Source organism: Charadrius vociferus, unplaced genomic scaffold, assembly GCF_000708025.1.
Source record: "Charadrius vociferus isolate BGI_N301 unplaced genomic scaffold, ASM70802v2 scaffold88, whole genome shotgun sequence".
NCBI classification, from domain to species: Eukaryota; Metazoa; Chordata; class Aves; order Charadriiformes; family Charadriidae; genus Charadrius; species Charadrius vociferus.
In genome coordinates this window covers 3314823-3337965 of record NW_009649619.1, presented here as the reverse complement: position 1 = coordinate 3337965, position 23143 = coordinate 3314823, and the positions used below count along the sequence as shown (strand labels likewise).

General features: G+C 44.7%; 1 protein-coding gene across 1 annotated transcript; it reads left to right on the top strand.

Annotated features, from left to right (window-relative positions):
- Positions 1-634: 634 nt before the first annotated feature.
- Positions 635-4446, top strand: S100P (S100 calcium binding protein P). The gene is made up of 2 exons (XM_009890529.1): positions 635-772; positions 4297-4446. Exons 1-2 carry the CDS (start codon positions 635-637, stop codon positions 4444-4446), a joined length of 288 nt encoding a protein of 95 aa, XP_009888831.1.
- Positions 4447-23143: the final 18697 nt, after the last annotated feature.

The following is a 23143-nucleotide window of genomic DNA, read 5'->3' as shown; positions in this document are numbered from 1 at the left end:
CCACTCTGGACTGAGTGCAAGCCTGGGGAGCAAGTTAGCTGTCTCCATCGCAGACCTCTACTTTTGATCCAGTGAATCCCACTCCCAGCATGTGCTAGTGAGCCACCTGGTCTGCAACAAGGTCCTCTGCATGGCAGAGAGGGCAGTCTGTGCTCTTGGCTCAGCACCTCGCAGAGCCCCTAACTATGGTAGTGAAGAAGTGAGGTGCTTCTCTTCCTCCCAAGCAGGCTAGCATATGCTCCAGCGAAGCTGGGCTATTGACCCTCTGCTCCGATGGGGTTATCTGAAAGAACAAGTCTGATTCTTGAGCAAACAGTATCAAAATCTGATTTTCGTTTGTTAGTCACACTGTGTATCTTGAAGGAGAGGCTGGTTTCTACTGGTGAGCAACTGGTTGTACCAGCCGCACCAGCATGATAAAGCTTGAGTTTTTAATAGCTGTCTGCACACAGGTGTGTACTCCAGGTGGTGCTTAGATACGGATGTTTGCTAAGGGATAACCGTACCTCTGGTGTGCCACCATTGATTGGATGGGACAGTTGCATAAAGAACCCCAGAATGAGCCCAGTCTCCAGCCTCCGAGAGAGCCCTGAGGCTGTTCCTGTTCAGAAGAAAGCCAGACTCCAGCAGCAACATGTCTCAGCTGGAAACTGCGATGGCAATGACCATTGCTGTCTTTGACAAGTACGCAAAGACTGATGGCAACAGGCGAACCCTCACCAAAGCAGAACTAAAGACCCTCCTGGAAAAAGAGTTCCCAAACTTCCTCTTGGTAAGAGAACAGTGCGGCATCATTTCTGGGTAGCGGGTGTGAGGGCTGCCTGCAGGCACGGGCTTTAGGACATTACAGGGGAAATTACATCCGGAAATGGGGCAATGGTTTGTAGAAAAATTTTAAATAAAGAAGTCTTTACACATACTGTGTAAAACCGTTTCTAATACTCAGGGGCATTCCCTGTTCACAAAATTCATCACTCGAGTTATTGAGCCATTATTCAATGGCTTTGAAATAGATTGAGCTTCATCTTCAGAATTCACCTACTTCTTCTGTTTATCCCTGGATTTATAAGCTCGTTTCATGTCACAACTTCTGTGAAGGTACTTATGTTGTCAGCAATCGAAGATCTTGATTGCAGACAGGGAGTCTCTCTAAATATTTGTACACTTACTTTCTCTCGGTATTTATACTACATACTGGGGCTGCTCATCAAAATGATGCATAAACAAGAACAACAGATGAACTCAGAGCAAACAGTTTTCCATTTGTCTTTAATAGTAAAAGAAAGACCTGAAAAAGTATTTTACAACATAGATTTGTATGTAATCATCATATGCATGTAAGTAGGTTTTATGTATATGTATTTCATATCTGTTAGTAGGTATTCAAAATGCTTAACACATTGTAGTAAAAGCTTTAGCTGCCTGCGAGACAAAACGCTTTTCATTTTCAATTGTTTTTTATTTGCTTCCCTTCACTAAAAATCCAGAAAACACTTTTAAATGTCTTTTTCTTTCCACACAGGAGTAACGTTTATCTATCCGTACAGTTATTGGTCTTAATTGCAAAAGCCTAGAACCAAATGTTCCAAATGTGGTTACCACTTTTTGTCTCCAGCATAATTCAGTTTTTTAACAACTCTTCCAGGGCCCTGCAGCCAGGGCACTTGATACTATTTAGGATCTTCCCATGCAAGCTATATGAAATCACCGTATGAAATCCAGGCCTGCTGGATTTATGACTCACAAATAAAACACAGATGCAATATTCAGAATAAGAGCCTGGATGGCTCTGGGGGGACAGATGAAAATGGCTCTGAAAAAACTCTAGAAAACAGATCATCGGTTGTGACCCAACAGTACCATAGGAGGTCATGGGGCTGTACGTTACTTGTAACACTTCCACGTAAAGAAAAGAAAAACCAAAACAAAACCAATCTCAAACCCACAATTTTAACAGGGCATGGAAATCTCCCAGAAGCTTGAGATTTGGTTTAAAAACAGTTGGGGACCTGCTGCACTGGGCACCTACCAAATGGGATGATGTTCCTGACTACAGTTACTGACCAGGCACCACCTTTTCCAGTTCCCTACAGCTGCTCTTACTGGTTCTACTTATTTCCTGAAACTGATGGAAAAACTGGAATTTTCCAGGGAAATAATTAGCTGAATGTCCTCTTATGTTCTATTCTCTGTCTCTGGATTTCTTGTCCCATTTTACCCATTACAGAAAAAAAACAAACCACAAAATAGCATTTTATGCCGGTACTTAAATTTAAACCAACACTGTCTTGACTTGCAGACTACTAACTGCAAGGAAAAAAAAAAAGAGAAAATAAATCTGCCTTCAGAAAAAAAGTTTTACCTGCAGAACATTTTACTGACATTTATATCGATATTTTTTTATTTGCAAGAATGTTCTGGGAAACAGAGTCTTTTAAATACTCGTATATATTTCTGGTCTTAGAATTGGTGACACAGCTCACAACTACCTGGAAAGGCCTTGAATCAATCAGAGGCAGAAACAAATCCATACCACAGGACTGAAGGATTGGACTCAAAGTTTGCAAAAAAATAATTCCCACATGTGCATGTGAGAAGTAAATCAGAGGCTAAGGCTAGTTCATATATTTCACTAAATAACTTGGAATATTCACTTATAAAATTAAAACTGATTGTAATTTACGAAGTGAAAAGGAATAAATTCTTCCAGACCCATTCATCAGTCAAATCTAGGGCAGTGGTTCAATTTTTAGTGATTTTAAAAGTGCACATATTTAAAGTGAAACATGAAATTACAGAACGAGAAATTTAGTCAATTAGACCATGATCAAGAAGTGCCATCAGATTTCAACTAAGGTAGCCGTTATTTTAAATTCCTGGAAATTTTCCAAAATTTTATACGCTTTCTTCCTAGTATAATACTGGATTTGTTTTCTGTTTAGCTTCAACAAAACACACGGTGTTGTCTCCTACATTAGATGGGTCTCTACTGCCATCCCTTGTTTATTTTTAAAACTGCGTTATCTAAAATCACCGGAGTTAATCAGTGCTGGGACTCAAGCCAAAAAGCCCTCCTGTAAGATACTTTAAGAAAAAAAAAAACCAACCTTCTTTTTTTATTTATTATGGCAAAATAATAAAAAAAAATAATCTCTTTTTCCTTGGCTGTTACTTCGCTTAACATCAGCCTTAAGATGGACTGGTTCAGTCAGCCCCTCAGAATTATGGCAACTTAAAAAGAAAAAGATATTGCTGATATTTTTCGCTGCCGTAACTCAAGCTCAGCATCACGCTTGCTTCAGGAGGTGCCTTCCAGGACTCTGGCTCCGGCTTGTGCCGGGCACCAAGGCCAGAGGGAGCACTTGGAGCACTTTTGAGGCTGTTTGCATCTTTGCTGGGGTGGCAGTGCTTAATGAAGCTTAAATCTGACATTTGCCCCAGGAATGCATCATTTTGCAGAACCAGTCCGAGCCCCAGCGGAGCCTTTCCATGGGAGAGGATGGGGAACTCACAGCATCACGGTTCAGCTGGGTAACGTCCTGTAGTTGCACTACACAGCTGAGCCATGATAAATGTTGTTTTAAGCATAGAAAACATGGCTTTCCACGCCAGCGCATGACCACAGCTCCCAGGTGTAATAAACCCGGGAGCACCTGCTTGAGGGGTGGCGGGAGATGTGGTCACTGCTGCTGTGCAGAAGGTGGGAAGATGCAGGTCTGCACCCATGCCATGACAATGCCGGGACTCACACTTGCCCCCACTGTCACCCAGAGCCCCCCCAACCTCTGCTTGCTCCCCACATGCTTAGGCCTGACCCCAGCAGGGGTGCAAATTCCCGTGGGAAGGATGTGCTTCTTTCTTCAGGCAGCTGGAGGAGGAGACGTGTGGCTCCGGCCCAGATGGGCAGGCGAAGGTACAGCTCCCTGGGGATGTGACCCTTGTCACCCTTGGGCACTGAGCAGTTGTCTCAGCCCAACACGGTGCAAAGGAACTCACAGCTTTATACCCAGAGATATGATGCACTAAACGAGCAAAGAGAATAATAAAAAAAAAAGGTCTCACTAGCAGAAAAACGTGATAACCTGACACTCCAGGCAGCCCTACGGCAAGGCTGCGTGCTACACCTCCATCACACTCCCACGGAAAGGTACAACGTGCCCGAGCTGGCGTCAGCCTCACAGTCCCCTGTTTAGTGCCCAGAGCCCCACCAGGGCCCTTGTTGGGGGTACAGGTAGTTATGACACTGCGTTAGGGTTGTACCGCCTCTCACCTCAACCCGCTCCTTTTCTTTTGCAGTCAGGGAAGGACAAGGACGCCATTGATAAAGTCTTCAAGGACCTGGATGAAAATGGCGATTCCCAAGTGGACTTCAAGGAATTTGTCATCTTTGTGGCAGCTCTGACTTGCTGCTGTCACGAATATTTTGAGCAGCAAGCAGCCAAATAATTGTCAAACTGCTCACAAGAAGCCGTCTTTGCCTGCGCTCCATATGCTAGTAGTATGGATCCCTTCACTTCTTCCATGTACCACTATGCAGTTTACAAGCGTGCTGGGCAGTAAAAATAAATCTTACTGTGCTTCCTTCCCTGTCTTGAATGTTAATTTCTGCTCCTTTGTGGAAGAGCTTGGGCTTAGCAGCTCCCAATAACTCTCACTGAGTATTTTCTATCATTCTCTGCTTTTTAAAATTCTGTTCTTAGCCAAAAGGCCCAATATTCCTCCCAGGGCAGAGGCCGCACAAGGGTAAATGCTGCTGGAGCCCTGAGTCAGCTGGAGGCTGCTTTTGTACAGCAGCATCTCTGGGCTGCAGCCTGCCAGGCTTCAGCCGGTGGAGACTGCAGCCTAAAGCCACACATGTGCCACCACAGCTGTACGGGACGGGTCTCACAGGGACCGCTTTTGGGCCTGTTTGGTACCCTCAGCTGTGTGGTTGTTGCAGGGCTGCCATGTATGCTCCTTCTTGGTTAAAAAACAAAACAAATCAAAACAAAACGAACACAAACACTTTTTTTTTTTTCAGCATAGAGAATTCTGTGCAATTTTATGTGCTGGTGAACCACCTCACCCAGCTCAGATGGATTTACTGCCTATAACATGACAAGGCTTTTCTACCAATATGGTATTACTATACCATTGGCAATGTTGGGTTGCATGCTGTAATCATTTTATATCAAACAAATTTAAATACCCCCCAGATAGCATGCCATAATATTTCTGCATAAGGCATGACTAATGACAGCAGTTCTTGCTTCTTTACCTAAAAAACATCTGTGCAGAGGGCTGGAAGAGTTTGCTTTCAGTAGATCAGGCAACAGGCATCAGCTGTGACTCTGCAGCTGGAGCAAGACTGAACCAAGTGCTATTTTGGAGCACACTGCAGGCGAGCATCCTGTTGCAAGCTGCAAAAAAACATCACAGAATCATAGAATTTTCTAGGTTGGAAGGGACCTGTAAGATCATCTAGTCCAATCATCAACCTAACACTGCCAACACCACCACTAAACCATGTCCCTAAGCACTACGTTTTACACATCTTTTAAATACTTCCAATCAATTTTAGTGCCTCGATTTTCAGAATGGTCCTGTTTAGTGCTATTCCCATCTTATGCCAAGAGTCAGGTCATTCCCTGTCTGACTGCATGTGCAAACTGCTGGGCAGGTAGAGGGGCTGCAACTCCCCGTGCAGCTGTGCAATGTTTTTGCGCAGCATTCCAGCTCCGACTAGAGATCATGCTGCACAGCAGACGTAGGAATGAGAGCTCTGTAGCTGCAGAGCACAGCTTTAACTGCAAAAACATTTTCCTCTTACTGCTGAAGCCCGGTACAATGAGCTAACCAGTCAAGTCACATACCTGGAACTGGACCAAGAACTTAGTTTCACTGCATTTTCCGGGTCTGAAGTTAAGCCACAAGTTTGACCCATTCGTAACTGTGTATAAGCACACATATGTTTAAGCGTACTCATCTTTTTCACGATGAATTTTCATCTTTTGGGGCCTATTTGATTATTTCAGCCTGTTTTAAGTGTTACAACTGTCCTTCCATTTAGCCACATTTTGTTCTCCAGTTTGGCTGGACTGACTAAATGGACTAAACACCACTTAAAACCTTTTTCCTAATACCAAGTGTGCAGTGTCCCAAAGTCCTTTGATGGATGTGACTGCCGGCTGCTTCGGGAAAGGCTCTGCTCCTCTCCGCCCTGCCACTGTTGGGTTGGACCAAGGCACCGCGACCCAGGGCCTGGGCTTCCCTTGTTGATGGTTGCTCTGTCCCCACCAGAGCTGCCCAACCCCAGTAAGACCTCAGAGCCTCCCTCCCCTCCTCACGCTGCGTGTGGCTGGCGTGCCCACCAGCACCATACCCGGCCCAGATGCCCACAGAGGGGTCCCCAAGAAGCGTTGGAGCCACGATGGCTATGAATGGAAGCAACTTGCTGGTGCAGCTGCAAAGGGCACTGCAGTGGGTGCTGTTAGCCTGTGGTCACCATTAAATCAGAGACCACAGTTAAAATGCAACTGGAAACTAGTGAGTGTGGCCCATGTTCATGCCTTCTCCCTGGCACCTTGCTGAGAACGGATTCCCACCTTAGCGTAGACATACAACAACAAACTCATGATCAACGATTCCTCATTCTCTAACAGACTTTGTAAATTAGTATCTGTGTGCAAGAGACTGCTCCAAAAAGAGAAAGCGTGTGGCTGTGTGTCTGCATGCCTGTGCGAGCACGCCTGTCCCCTGCCAAAAGGGTCCAGCGCTGCTACAGACTGAGCTCATGCAACAGACCATTTTGAGCAGGGGTCTGCCTTCTTGTCCCCAAATCCTTGTGGCATGACAGTGTGGCACAAAACCACACTGAGCAACACTCAGAGGGTTGCTGATGGCCAGAAATAAATTCCGTGACATATATGATAATTGCAGAAGTTACATTACTGGCTTTATTGGCAACCTGAGCAAGAAAACTACTACATATGGAAATGTGCAAAAGTCTTCCCAATCCAAGGACCCCAAATTAGCCTTTTTTTCAGAGATTACCCCATATTATTTCAGTTGTTTGAGATACCTTTACAGCTCCAATCCTGTATGTCCCTGCCCGATGACTGCTGTGCAGCTCATCGCCTGCAAGGGCTGGCAGATTCCAGTATTGCATCCCTCACTATTTTGTGAAGGCTATAAATGAGCAAAGCATTCTCCTTACTGCAAAGGAAGTTGATTATAAATTACAGAGGTAAATTTCATATATTGCATATCTAGCTAGCTAGTGGTATAAACCATCCTTGGGTGAGGAAATTTAGGTGATACCTGTCACGAGCTGATTGTGTATCCTAATTTTTTTTTAAATGTATTTTTCCTTTTCCAAGTTTATCATTAGCATCTAAAAGGTTTCCTCTGCGTTGCTTCATATCTGTCCTTGCTGAAATTATTTTTTTTACCACTGTGTGGCACTAAATGCAGCCTTTTTATTATCTACTGAGCTCAAAAATCCATGTACCATCATTGAGACAGAATGTGAAGGATTTGTGTTAAGATTTAAAAAGTTCAGAAGTGTTCTTAACATCATGGCAATTTTATTTCTAAATAAACACCATACGTCCCATCGAGAGCATTTCACTGATCGCAGTGGAAGCAGCAGGAACTGAGAGCCATGCAGAGGCTCCATCTCTTGGGCTTTCAGTAGGGTTTAGGTGCAGCATCCCAGTTTCACCCTTTTGAAAGTTGTTTCCCCTTGTTTGTAAATTGCAAATCCCTTGTGCAATTTATTGCAGTATTGTTCTACAGCCCATTGAGATTGCTTTTAAAACACACCTTTTAAAGAGCGCGTTGGTGAAAAGCTCCTGTCTTGTTAGCCAAGAGATTCACCTTATTACTCCATTTTATCTATCAGATTTTCAAACCACTCTGTTCAGCAGTGAGAGCTGTATATCTCTCCTACGAAGAGAGGCTGAGAGAGTTGGGACCGTTCAGCCTGAAGAAGAGAAGGCTCCAGGGAGATCTTATTGCGGCCTTCCAGTACCTAAAGGGGCCTACAGGAGAGCTGGGGAAGGACTTTTTACTAGGGCATGTAGCGATAGGACAAGGGGGAATGGCTATAAACTGGAAGAGGGCAGGTTTAGATTAAACATTAGGGAGAAGTTTTTCACTTTGAGGGTGGTGAGGCACTGGAACAGGTTGCCCAGAGAGGTTGTTGAGGCCCCATCCCTGGAGGTGTTCAAGGCCAGGCTGGACGTGGCCTTGGGCAACCTGGTGTAGTGGGAGGTGTCCCTGCCCGTGGCAGGGAGGTTGGAACTCGATGATCTTCAAGGTCCTTTCCAACCTAAACCATTCTATGATTCTATGGTTCTATATCATTGTGAGCAATGCTTTAATTTACCCCATATTTCATTATTTCCTAAACTTCCTGCCCCCTGTGTCTGATACCCACACAATTTCACGCACTCTCTAATGCCATTTTGCCCATTTTTCAGATTTTATACAGGTTTTATCTGTGCTTGTAGGGCTTTTGAAAACATGATTTACTCTGCTTACCTGTGCTTCCGCTCACAGCAGCCCAAAGCTGCTTTGTAACCACTCCACCTCCAAAAAACAGGCACCAACCACCTGCGATGAGCTCAAGCACCCTCGCTTCCATGAAGGAGCACCTGAACCACCCCTCTTGCCACCAGCTCAAGTGTGCTATGCAACCAGTGGGATGCTATTTCTCCCCATTGTTCCTGCACCCCCCAACCCTGCAAACTCTTACGCTTGTGTTTAACTCTCCTGAGGTGCCCAGCGGTACCTGTTGGGGGACACCTGGAGAGCTCCAAGACAGTGCCCAGGAGCACACGGATGCTGCGTGCTGCTTTGCTAACCAGAGGGAGCTGTGCATGTTCAGAGCTGCAGAACGAGGGGGAAGGAAAAGGGCTTGGGTTTGGTTTTTTTCCTCGTTCCCTGCAGATCTTTCAAAAGCTGTAACTCAGTGATGAATATTCATTTCAACATAGTACTGAAAATTCAACCGATGACACCTCAGAGAGAAAATGATCCAGGAATAAAAGAAATTAACATATAGCTCCCACCTTATCATAGAACAAAAGTGACTTTTCAGAATATATTATTTAACCTAAAAGCATTTCAGCAGAGTAACTTTAATATCTTTCAATCCACTAATTTTCTTCCCCAGTATTAATTATTTTCGCTATGAATCCACAGTTTACCTTGAATATACTGTGTATTTCCTTCCCTGGGTACACTTTAGTCATTCAAAGTTCAAGTTGCAGAGCTGCTAGACCTGGTTCTATACCTACCATTTAATCCCAGCTCTGAGGCCAAAGCATATTGCGTAGAATGAGATAGTTTAAGAAATAGTATAAGGCAGGTGTAAGAGAAAGAAAAAGATGGCAGAAAGAGCAGCTCAGCAAATATGAGCTAACGGTTGTGGGCAGGACAAGTTTGACTTATGTTAACAGAAAATAAGATATGGGAAAAGATATTACTAGCAAATGACAATATGAGAAATCATCATCTGTGATGAGTTTCAAATTAGGCAAGGCTGAAAGGCAGAGGTCAGAAAGTCAGCTAAGCAGCAATCTAGCCAATAGGTATCTTTGTTATCTCATACAGAAAAAATATACATTTGTATTACCTTATAGATACCTTCTATAGATGAAGATACTCCAAATGGCACCAATAGGTGCCATTTTGAAATTTGGTGGGGTACTGTCAAGGCTCTTCAGTTTTTAAAATGACATATTGAAATCTTTTTTTTGAGTGTATATACAGGAGAAAATAGGCATAATGTTACCTAACCCTGAAGTCACTTGTCACTTACGTTGTGGTTTTGCCTGGGAAGGTTCCTCATTATTTTACCTTCCAATTCACTGGTGCTCACGAAAAAAAATAATTTGCCCGGTCAAACATAGTATTTATCTCCCCAGTAAACCCAGTTTGGGGTTGGAAACTGGACATTTCTCTCCACAGGCCCTCTGAGCATCCCATGCTAGCAACATGTACCTTCACACTTGATCTGCAGTGCCAAGATCAAGCTCTGCAAAATACACCTTAACTGCTGGTTTCCTTATAAAAGGTGGGTAGAGGAGGAGGAGGAGATGCTACCTGTCTTTTATGCAACAGTCTCACAGTGAAATGCTCCTGTAGGAACTGGTAAATTGCATTCAATCCTTTCCTCAGCTGAAATCCACCCTCACAAGCTGAGTGCATGAAATAGCGGGAGCCAGGGTGGCAGGAGGCCCAGGGTACCTGTCCCCTGCTCCCTCCATCAGACCAGAGACCGGTGAGGCTGAGGCAGCCTGAAAGAGGGTGCATGAGAAGTAGTACGTCTCTGCAGCCTGGTAGACGGAGTATGCAGCTGGCAGGGCAAGTGTCTGTGGCTCAGATATGCTATAAGGGCAAATTCTGGATTTTAATCAATAGCTACTAAATGCAAAATACACAGCCGGCATAACTGAAAAGATACTCTTTGCCAGGTAAGTTCCGAAGTTATAGAATGGTAGAGCTATGGTCGCTGCTCCGGTCCTCTCTTTTGGACAATCTTCTCCACAACAGGCTGAAAAAGTCGAAGCAGAGGATGAGAAGGAGCATCTCCTCCTCCTCCTCCTTATCCCCCTCTATCTCCTGCTCCCAGCAGCCAGTCAACCCTGCAAAACGGCGTAAAACAGCGGGTGATGCTCAGCCCACCACCAGCAGAGTGAAAGTCCTGCCAGCACATCTCTGCCACCCATACTATTCAGCAGCGCTCAGCAAAGATCTTAAATGAAAAAAAAAAATAATAATCTGACCCTTGCTCAGATACCTGGAAGGAAGGATCGAGATAACTGTTTTGCTAAAGAGGGTTCCCAGCTGCAAGGTCTGGACGCGAGGTTTGGAGCTTGCCTGGTATCCTCTGGGACATCACCTGGTGCTGCCTGTGTGCATGCAGCTTCCCAATAGATGGACTTACGGTTTTGGGTCCCTTTCTGAGACACTTTTCCCACTGCTGGGAGTGGAGCCTTGGAGCTTAACACAGGTTTCTGCAGTCTGCTCAGATCCACCCACCTGGAAATTAGTCATTCCAGCAGCTAATTGACTGTGCTTTTGTACAGCTTTTTCAGGCCATTTTCTTCCCCGGACTCCCTCCTTCCCCCCCCTCCCACCCCCCCCACCCCCCAGTCAATATTTTTTTTACTCCTGTACCAACCTGAAAACCTCTGGGTCACAGTTCCATTCTGGAAGCTGCTCATTGTCTGAAGGGAGAGAAAAATCTTAATTTTTTTAAGGGCACAGCTCTGCTACTCCCCAACAGGTAATCAATAGGTGCATACACCATATTATGCTGCAGGACTAGGCACTAGAATATTCTATAAATAGTTTTGATTTTGCCTAGTAAACCTTTCCATTATATCCAAATAAATGCATGGATTTTTTTTTATCCTCTTGATTTTATAGCTTCCTATTTAGATGTAATTACCAATAACATTTTCTTTTGTTTTATGACAGGCAGAAGTAGGTCTCTAAAGTATTAGGTAGCTATTAACTGTTGCATTCAGGAAGAACAAAAGGTTCCTGAAAAGAAATGGATAAGAAAGCTGAGCAGAGATGTGCTGTGAGAGCCAGGAACTTTCTTTCCAGGATGTAAGTACGAGCACGGAGAGACTGAATCAACCTGTAGGTCACTGCCAGTTTTAGCCTTGCTACCTAAAAGGGTTTCAGTCTGATGAAGACTTAAAATCCCAGGATTGTGGGTTTGCTTTGGAAGCATTTCAGTGTTCAAATATTTATTTTCCCTTAGTGCCTCTAAATCCGTGTCATAGTGACTGTATCTCCCTTCTTCCTCCTCGTTTCCAAACCCCACTCCGTAATTTGTCTGTGATTCTTGGACCAAGTAGCTTTGGATTAAGATGTTCTGGAAGCCACCGATACATCACAAAAGTCAATTTTGTGTTTCTGAATTAAGTTCCTCACCTGTGCTGACCTCAGGTAGTTCAGTCTCCCCATACTCTCCATGAGATTTCATATCCATCAGTGAAACTTAATAGGTTTAAAAGGCTGAACGGTAAAACCTGCAGAATACGTAAAAGGCTAAAGACCCTGTGCCCTATGCTGCTCTTTCAGCAGGTACTATGAGGTCGGTTGGAAATGAATATTCAGCCTCCCATGAAAAAAAATACCTCACCTTCCCTATCACAGACTTCCCAAATGAAACAGTGGGGAGAAAGAGAAAGCCCAGAGCTGCAGCTGCAGGGAAACTGGAAAGGATCTAAAGTAAATAATAAATCTTGAGTAAATCAGGGATGATGCTAGGTTTGTCCTCTGAGGGCTCTGCAGTCGGAGGCAAAGATGCGTGCCTTGCCTGGGGCTAGGGCTGGGAGAAAGGGAAAGCCCAGGGCTACAGTTTTAGGGTGCTGGAAAGCATCTTCCAGGGCTAACGTGGGGCTGCTTGATTTCGCTACTGCAGAACACAAGTTTTGAACATGGAGCTGGGTGCCCGGCCACGTGCCACCTTACTGAAAGCCACACTCCTTAGGCTGGTATCATTCCCGGCCATCATCTCAGAGGCAGGAGGATTTTAGCGTGGTTTTGGCAGGGACAAGTGCAATTCCTGCAAACCCAGGTACTGCCCTACTGGTCTTTCGATGCGATTTGTCTGTCGTCTTTCTCGCATCACGAGGCAGCAGCAGATCCTCGCTGACAGGCTGCCCTCACCCACAGGCTCTGCTGGCACATCGCCTCACCTCCGCGAGCTGGAGAGGCAGGGAAGACAGCAAAGGGCAGGATAAAGCCAAGGCAGTGCAGCGGGGTGAGGCAGACCTGCAGGAAAGGGCACTTTTCCCCCACCTGAATTCGAGCTGTATCCTCGTTTTTCCCTGCTGTCCACATTTTCCTCCTTCTCTTCTTTCCTGTTTTCTTCCTGCCCAAATATGAAGGAGCCTTTCCGTGGGAAGTTTGTTGTTTTGTAAATAACAAACCGAAGCATTTCCCTCCTGCAAAGTCCCCAGAAATCAAGCAGAAGAACTATCCTCCTCTTGAGAGGAGCGGCTGCTATTTCGGCTCGCAGTTCAACCACCACAACGCACGTCCTTTCTAGCGCGTCGCGCACTGCTGCATGGCAGCTCAGCCTTTCAGCCCGCAGAGAACGAGCACATCAGGAGCTGAATATAAGCAATGTTTGCCTCCAATTTGATCAGGCCATGCCCATTACTTTATTAATAGACCGATTTGCAGCAGGGTTCAGATGAAACAAAGCTGTGCTTTAGGTTTGGTTTTGCAGTCCCCTCAGTTTTAGAGCAATAAAAATGACACAATGTTAACTTTCCTTCTATGGGATATTGTCCAGAAGCATGAGGGAAAGATCTCTCTATGGGCAGCCTGTCCTCTGCAGAGCTCAGCGCTAATGAAAGAAGAAGGACAAACAATTTTATTTTCCTGACGCCTTTGATTAGGACAGGATGGCTTTTCGAGAGATAGTCCAACAGTTTTAAATATAAGTTTTATAATTCTTTTGGGATAACGAGTGTGGTGCTGCCCTCCACCAAGCAAGTGCAGCCTCCTCCTGCAATCCCACTTTTGGACTACGTTCTCCACTATAGGAGTGTTTTGTGCACAGGAAAGCTGGGAGAAGGCTTTTTAGATATATCCAGGAGACCTCTGGATCGGCTTTCTGGGGTATCGGGAAGGCAGTTGCTGACAGCAGCATGCAGGTAGTGATAACCGAGCACTTCAGAAAATACTGAGCAAGACTGCTAACCCCTGAACGGCAAGGGGAGACAAGTATCACCCCCACCACCCACCTCACAGACAAGGTCTTGAGAGTCTGGACAAGACGATAGGAAGAGGAGGTAGCTGTACACAGGTTCCTACTGTTGTAAAGCATAATTTTGGCCACTTTAATACTTTGCCTCTCAGAAGTGAAAACATACGTGTGCTTGGAAATGCCCTCTGTAGGACTCAGTGTGGGCAGAGCTATCTCCTACAGAGCAGTACAAAACACGCTGGAAGGCTGCTGTCTTGTGAGATGATGTCTGGAGCCTGCTATGAACTGACCCCACGCCTGGGCCAAGTCTCAGCAGTGCTGAACACTGTCCCATCCACAGACTTCTCTGTAACTCGAGGAGGTCATCTTTAAACCAAAGGGCTTAGCGGTGGCTACTTGCTGCTTTTAACTGGTGGTGTGATCTCTGCCATTTTTAACATCTATCTGTTCTTTGAAAGAATCATCTTCAAATAAGCAAAAATCAATTACTAGTATATTTACTGTCCTGTGGAGCTTATTGCTGTATTTCTTTTACAATTTTTTTAAAGACTTGGGCTTCATATAATATTGTAAAAATAAACCAGAATATTTTTTTTTTTACTGCTTGGGGAGGGCTAATAAGTCTAGAGGTTTCGCAATAAAAACCCACCTCACATCATTGAAATTTTTACTCTGATCTTTGAAAATGTGCATAGTACTGAAGCACAGGTGGAAAAGAATATAAGAAGAAAAGGAGAACGCAGAGACCTGGTAAGTGTCACACTTTATAACCACACAATCTCGTCAAACGGCATCAAATGTCAGCTATACTTAGAGACCTGAAGCAGTGGCCCTCCTCCTGCCAGGCTACAAGAATGCTGATATACTGTCATCAAACAAGACGTGGACCTTGGCAGAAAGATGTGGGGATTAAGATTCTTGCTTGGAAAATCCCTCAAAGCGATTTGGAAAAGGTGCTGGATCCCCAGTTGCAGTTTATAGCAAAGAGTAGTAAGTTTCACAACTGGTCAACAATATGGGGTGATAGAAGACGATTCACGATAACACACAGAAGAGCCTTAGATGCTTTGTTATAGGATATAATTTGTTCTCTATTTACATAGTGCCTTTGTTTCAAAGTACAAGTGAAGGATAACAGCAGTGAAACAGAAAGCAATACTTGACAATGAAGGCAAACAAGGCATCAGCTCTGGACCTCAAGTGAGAACAATAGCTTGAGCTTACAGAGGAAAAGAAAAGATCAAGACAGAGGGAGAACCAGCATAAAAGACAGAAAATAGATTCCTGTGGCTATAGTTAGAGCTGACACTGTGAATGATAAGGAAGTACTTTTTTGTTGCATCACCTCAAGGTAAGAAGCAGTGACCGTGTCCATTTTTAGACCTTTTCTAGTGTCCTCCTTTGCTGGTGAGGGCACCTCAGTCTGCAATACCCCATTGCAATGGATGCTTAAAGTTTTAAATCATTTACGGAGTATGTCTACATTATACTGATGTGCCTGACCCTCTGAGAAGCACGGCAGTACTTAGCAAATTCAATTCTTTCCCTCAAATATCTGAATCACTCATGCCCTTTGCCCCTTCCTTCCCTAAGGAGATTCTGCCTCACCCTTGTCATCATCTACCCTCTGCCAGGAGAACTGGCATCCCCTTTCTCCCCTACACACTCTCCTACATGTTGTCCAGTGCTTATCTGCCTCCATGCCAGGAACAGTCTGCAGCTGGGCTAGGAGTCACTGCAACGCCCAGGAAGACAGCAGAAGATGATGGGGAAAAGAAAAAAAGGGACTCGTGGAGAGTGTGGGGGTGAGACAGGGATGGGGAAGATCATCCTTCAGGGCATTAAACCAAGACAGCACTTACACTTTCTATGCAGGAAGGATCAAACCCTTTCATCGTTGGCCAAATAAACCCAAATGTATTAATTTCTATAGGCCGTAGGGCAAAGAAGTGCTATGCAGGGCCAGTAGCTGAAGGACTGAAGGCGGTGGCCTTGTTTTCCTGCAACAGCTCTCGCCTGACGTGCCAGACAGGAGTGGACTCTGTCTTCCCAGTCCACCCTGGAAAATCCCAAAAGCAAATGCTTCAGGACATACAGAGTAGGACGGGGCCTCAAGATAAGTGAGAGATTCTGCAAAAGACAGGCAGTGTTAACAGACACATCTCTGACTTTGGCCTCTTAAAAGCCCAGGAATCAATATTATAATTAATAGCTGTGTTAACGGGTTTTGGCTCCACTTAACGAGACCCCTCCAACAAAGTCTTGAGCCTTCGTTTTCAGCTGCAAGATCAAGGACTATTTGCTGCAACAGGCTGGCCACTGACCTACATAGAGCAGCAAAGCTCAATGCAATAAAGGGCAAAGCTGAACTTCCTTTTTAAAAATAATCTAAGTTTAGAAACAATTTAGATGCTGGTGTAGCCGTGTGACTCCAGAAGCTGTGGAGCCTAAAGCCAGTGGTTTAATCTGTACCTGATTCTTGGCAGACCTTGTGCTGCTGACGATTTTGCATCTAAAAATCTCTGTTTAATGCATTTTTAGTTCTGAATGGCAGAGGCATAGATGGAGGCACAGAGAAACCATATTTTTTAATATGTAACAGTCTCTAAACACAGTATTTTGTATTAATTTAAAAGTTCTGATCTACTTTATGCATACGGCCCAACCCAAAGGAGGTTCAAATTCCTGACCTAAGCCTCCAGGCAGTATGGCAAGATAAATAAAAAATGTTAATAATATGTCTTATTATATGTCTCTAGTTGCTTACATGTCTTTTAGCAGTTTTCAGGGCTGGGATTTTCCAAACTGCTCAGTGCTGGTCTAACTCTGACCTTGTTGCTTCCAGTGGTTGCAGCATTCATTCAAAATAGATCCCAATATGAATATATAATTTGGGACACAGGGCTATTTTTTTTTTCTACTCTTATGAAGTAATATTTTGCTTGTCTTATGCCAGCCCTGAAGTATTTATCCCAGTAGGTCCTATCTTGATCTTGCTGTTATTCAAAGTGGTTGATGTTTGATGACCCAAGCACACAGTCAATCTTATAATTTCTTAATTTTCTTTCAAAAGTTTAACTTATGTCATATCTGAGCAAAACCCCTTTACATGTGAGAATTTACTGGCCATCCATTTTGTGATCGAACGCATACAGCAAGATTAGTGATCATCTGTAGCTCAGCTGTTATTTTTACTGGGTTATCAAAGCTCTGGGGAGGATTTTGTAAAGCTATTTAGCCTGAAGGAAGGGATTAAAGAGGTTTCTCCCCATGAAACATCTGTTGCAAATGTACTTTCTAATATTCAGAGCAGAATGTTAAAATTAGTCAGAAAGGGGAAGAGTCTCTTTGGCTATCACAGAATCACAGAATCACAGAATCACATAATCACAGAATGGTTAGGGCTGGAAGGGACCTCTGGAGATCATCTAGTCCAACCCCCCCGCCAGAGCAGGGTCACCTACAACAGGTTGCACAGGACAGCGTCCAGGCGGGTTTTGAATGTCTCCAGAGTGGGAGCCTCCACAACCTCTCTGGGCAGCCTGTGCCAGTGCTCCACTACCCTCAAAGTAAAGAAGTTCCTCCTCATGTTAAGATGGAACTTCCTATGTTCAAGTTTATGCCCATTACCCCTCGTCCTATCACTGGGCGCCACTGAAAAAAGACTGCTCCCATCCCCCTGGCATCCTCCCTTTAAGTATTTGTAAGTGTTCATCAGTTGCACTCTCTGCTCAGCCATCCTATGGGTCAACCCACTGTTTCTTTCCCAGCCCAAAGCAGAAGCTGCCCCCACCACTACAGAACAGAGGACTTCTTTGGATGCTGTGCCCCTCAACACCCTGATGGGATACTTCAACCTCTTCCTCAAGCTCTCCTCCCTTTTGTCAGTTAATGAGAAACTAGGACTTCAAGTGATTGTTAGAGTCAGAAAGGCCAATCATCCATGATCTCCTTCTCTTCTTGCCCTAATTCCCAAACTCTACACTCATGCTTTTGTGGTATACGCACTTGCACACACTTTTTTTTTCTTTTTTCCAAACAGGTACCTGCTGGAATAGTGACTAATCATGCCTACTTTGAGCAATAACTGATTATTTTCCCAAATGGAGCCTATTCTAAGAATAGAATACAATCTTAAACAAACTTGGGTACTAGCAGTTCTGATACTGATGTGGCCCAAGAGCTGTTTTCTGTACCTTTCTTCTCCTCTCACAGGGCTCTCTCAAGCCCACTTATCCCAGCCCCAGCATAAAGCTCGTACTCTAAGGGCACGGGTAACTTTTTTCTCCAGTACCAGATAGGACTAGGTTGTGCTGTGCTTTTACTGCTTATAGTATTGCTTTCTATAATATTTGGGGAGAAAGGAGATATCCAGTAATAAGCAAGCACATTCACCACGGAGCAATATACACTGTGCAAACTTAAGTGCTGAAAGAAGTTGTATAGGAACAAACTCTCAGTTTATTCTCCTGCTTCATGCATAGGAAATTTGCAGAGAAATTGAAGAGATTAGACTTGATGTTCCTCATTCTTAGTGCTTTTTTTATTATTGAGTTTAAGAAAACAGTCTGATTTTTTTTTTTTTCAAAGCAAAAGGAGAATTTAATTCTTCCCCTCTATATGAGAAGGGGAAGAACTATATACTTATGCTTATATATGCTGGTCTTAGTAAACTGAAGCTTCAGGAGGGTAGGGAAATGGATTACTGGTAGCATGACAGCAGTATCCATAAGAGCCATAAGTGACACTGATCACATTGCATTCCTGTCCTCAGTTCAGCCACAGACAAGTGACACACCCTTAAAACACATCATCGTTGTTGCCGATGATGATATCCCATGACACACAGGAGGAGTAGCATGACAATGGTGTCTGCTGAGTGCTTAGTAGGCCATACTTGTCCTTGTCCCTCCATGCTCCCAGCTCAGAGGAAAGAACTGAAGTGACTCATTCTTCTGGGCCAAGTTCACCTGCTCCAGGTGAGCTGCTGCCAGCAGACACGTGAGCATGGAAGCAGTGGTGAGGCAATGATGTACCCACTATGCATGTGTTAAGAAAAAACAAAGCAAGGATACTAAGGTGAAAAACTTCTAAAGCTGGGTACTTGGGGAGCTCCCAGGACTTACACCCTGTAGTCATCCAGGAGTGGAAGAGGTTTTTTTTCTCGCAGAGGCGGGTTGTGGTAGCAGGAAGCAGAACAGAAATTTTTAAAAGACTGTTTCAGGCTGATAGAGAAATATTAGAGTTAGAGATGATATAATTTCTAGTGCTGAGTATGAGAACAAGTTCATAAATAAGAAGGCAGAGCGTAAAACAACAGCAAATGCCCGTGCCTACTGCTATAAATTGTATCGCAAAGTTTAACTGGTAGAGGTATACCAGCCAAGCTTTTCTACTATGGCATGGGCTTTAAAGAGTCCTTAAGCACTTCACTTGGTTAAAGTTGTACTGGAAACCCTGATGAATACATCCTGAAACCCGACAGTGGATACGGTGGCCAAATGACCAGGACTTCTTTCTGAGAAAGGCACAACCAGACTTCTCCCATCACTGGTACGCCCAAGCTATGCCACAGTCCTGTTTGGGAGTCCACCCTCCGTGCCTTTTCAGACTGTTTGGTTGAGAACAACAAAATAGTGAAACATGTGAGTTCTTGTCTACTAAAAACTGGAGTAAATCCAGAGTAATGTCACGGGGGTCATAAAACAGCCTGTAAATAACTGCTGAAAACCTGGGCTAAATTAAAACTGGTGATATGTGATTTAAAAAATCTATCATTCCCCTCAGCCTCTGTACCCACATCCAGGTGACACGCTGCCCCCTCTGCGGGGATGGCTGGGACGCAGCAGTTGACTTGGCAACTGCTGCTGTAATCAAATATTTTCCCTCCGAATCAGAAAGTATGAAAAACATACTGACAAAATGCACCCTGCATTTTTCTCATGTAATAAATCTGCTTTTATATTTAAAGGCCATACTTCTTCCCCCAGCAGGACATAACTGTGGAATATTTCTCTCCTCAGAATGCCCTGTACCAGCCCAATTTCTGGAGGGCCTGTGAAGGGGTGATGCAGAAACACAAAAGAGGAACTTTGTGCAGGTTGCTGCTTGTGGAGGCACAGGAGATGTTCAAGGGACATCCATGGGTTTTGCTGAAGGTACTGCAAGGAGCAAGCCATTATATGGCTCGCAGAGTCAGCTGGCTAATGCAGGACAGAAGTCTGCCAAAGCCCTCCCTACCCTGGGAAAAGGACTGTCACTTGGTCACATCAAAAATTCCCTGCATTCCCCATAGTGCATGGGCTCCCACTCCAAACACACTTCTGGGCGAGGCCCAGGGCGGGAGAGAGTATTTACTCACGCTGTAAGACCCCTACAGAACCCGTACAGGCTGTTGTGACCTGTTCTTGAAGCCATTTTGACTCAAGCTATCCAGATAGTATCTTCTGTCGGGGGGTGGGTGTATGAGAAAGAAGCTAAGACAATTTCCTGGTACACCCTGCCTTTGGGGGCTTCTGCCTGGCTTTAGAGGGCATGGAGCTGTTCCCTGAAAGGAGGAACCAGAAATAACTGCAGCCTTACATGACATCTGCAGCCAAGTCTCAAACACAGATGACAAATATCTTGCTTTGAATATAATCTTGGCTATTTATTTAATAAAGGCATCTATTACCTTATTATCAGCCGGTGGTTATACAGCACTCCCAAGTACAGCAGAATCAGGATTTGTGGTGGGAATGGCGGCTGCCTCTTTTTCCTACATTTTTTGCAAAATAACTGTGGGGAGGCATGCAGAGAAGCAAAGCCTCTGAAACACATTTAATTAGATAAGCTGAATCTGCAATGTAGAATTTGGAAACTGTCCAGGTTGAGGATGGATAATTCAGTAATCCGGCTGGGTGATAGCGGACTCTGCTGATTTACGTGTGAATCAACTACTGCTCTTCTGGGTTTCCCTTTCCCCTTCAGCCCAGTAGTTCATTTGACCACCCCTTCTCCCATCTACAGCTTCTGGGGTTTTTCGCATTGCCATCCCTCTGCCCTGAAACGCACACATACGCTTGCTTTTTTGGGACTGCTTTTGCAGGCATAGAGAAATGGAGGGGCACAGATTAGTGAGAGCACTGCACTCGATGGGTAATGAGGCCATGGACCCCCCAGGTCCTCAGTCCAATGGGATTTCTGCTGTATCTTCTTCTTAACCAAGAAGCTCTGCACTCGATGGGTAATGAGGCCATGGAGGAAAGGACCCCCCAGGTCCTTAGTCCAATGGGATTTCTGCTGTATCTCCTTCTTAACCAAGAAGCTTCCTCTTCACAGGAGGGAAGAGGGCTCTGTATATCTCCTGCTGTGGCCCTCCCTGATATTTATTTCCCTGGAAGCAGGCTGTAGAAGTAAAGAGATCAAAGAGACAAGACTACAACCTGCACAAGGGCTGAGAAGCTTCTTAAAGCAGCTCCAGGGCCAATCACAGTCATTGAGACATTCTGAATTAGCAGCACTGTGTGTGTGTCAAAGGGCACCCTGATGAAGAAACACAGATTATCCTTGATATTGGCAAAGTAATATCTGGGACAAGCTTGCACAACATTATCATCTAGAACTCAAGGTGTCCATGGCCCTTTCCCAGGTAACTGCACCTGAACTGTTGACTCCTCATAGGTTAAAGTTAATTCACCAGAGCCTTAGTCACCATCTTTTAGCATTGTCTGAAAAGTGCTGGAAGTGTGTCGCACCCACTGCACGCTCACATCTGGGGGCCTGAGACGAAACCCAAGCTGGGCCATCGAGCTGAGGGCAGCAGGGAAGGGGCAGAGCACCCAGCGAGCAGAGCGATGCCTTCTGCTGCTGGAGGGAAGGGGGAGCTGGAGAGCTGGGGAGAAAACTCTTCGGTGGAGGATGGAAAGTGAAGAGTCTTCAATGCTTTAAATTGCACAGCAGATTAAAAAGAAGAGTCGCTGCCTGGCATTTTCCCTCTTAAGAGCAAAGTGCTGGCCAGCCGCTTTGGAAGGAAACTCATCAGTTTGTTTACAGTGTCACCTGGAGCTCTAAAATAATTTTTCTGTAGCTAGAAAATATTTGGGCTTAACTGACTCGGCTGCAACCCCAGGGAAAAATATGATGAGGGAGGGGGAGACAAGGCTGAAAATGCAGGAGATGTGCTGCCTGTGCACAGCAGGCTGCCGGTCCCCCAGCAGCCCATAATCACTCCTGCCTGCCTCGCAGGGCAGGTACTTGATGTGTACGTGCAGAATACGGCTGAGTAACACATCTGTGCTCCAGAGGACGCTTCAGCTTCATTGCCCTGTGAGCAAGAATCCAGGCATGTCTTACAAATAAATAATTTTTGAATGACAGAACATGCAAAGGCTGATTTCAGAGGGCTTTGTGTGCTGGGCTGGGTTATTATGTGTATAATAAGGTGCAGGCAGTGACTGAAGCGTTTCCTGCAGCTCTCTCCTCCCTCACGTGAGTTCCCTGGTACTCACTCACACCTTTGCTTCCGCAGTGTAACCTGGCTTTCTGTGAGGCGTGTTCATTTTCGCCTGTCCTCCTGCCCAAGTTTTGCAAAGCTGTGGAAGCAGACTACCTTTGAGACATCTAACACTCCATTCCTTTTGGTTGAAAAGTTTGGGTTTCCATTTTGGCAAAACAGCTGTGGTGTAGCTCCATTGCAGAAGGACCTTTTAAAAGCCTGATGTCTGATGTCCCTTCAAGTAATCCTCCTTTCCAAAAAAAGTTTATTTAATACATCAGAGCTAGACAAAAGGGCAAATATGTCATGCACATTCAATATAAATTACCCATTCAACTCTAATAGCATGAAGCCTTTGCTGGTACCTGAACCTATTAGCTGAGAACATTCTGCATAAATCTAGTCTTTTCAAATCAGAACTGAACCCATTATTTTGGTGACAGAGCAGGGAAGGGAGCCTGTGCTTTATTATTTTTAATAACAGAATAAGAAGTAACAGAGTTTTCTTTTTCCGGGATTCTCCAGCGAGTATTTTTTCCAACCAATATCTTTTCATCTTTCAAGGTAAATGTATTGCTCTTTTGCTGGTTGAAACATGAAGCCAAGAAATCTATATTAATCTTGTCATTCTAAGCTGAAAAAAACACCTGTACTCTCAGAAGCTACCAAGAACAGATAGCTGACCAGCATCAAGGTTTCTGCTGTGGTTTGACTCTTGCTGCGTGCCTGTTGTCCGGACAATTTTTTGACTACAAAGGCCAGAGTGAAAGAGTTGCCTTTATACTGTAGACATGCAATTCAGCTCAAGTGAGTTTAGCTGTGGACACATACTGACTCCATTTCTTCTAACAAATGTCTCACTTCTTGTTTCATACTTACCCCCACACCCATACCAGCATCTTTTCTGCAGAGCAGTCACTACCGTTGCTGGTCCTGCATGCACG

Coding starts and splice junctions, on each gene's coding strand:
- S100P (XM_009890529.1), top strand. CDS start 635: ATGTCTCAGCTGGAAACTGCGATGGCAATGACCATTGCTGTCTTTGAC. Junction 773..4,296: donor AGTTCCCAAACTTCCTCTTG/GTAAGAGAACAG, acceptor TTTCTTTTGCAG/TCAGGGAAGGACAAGGACGC.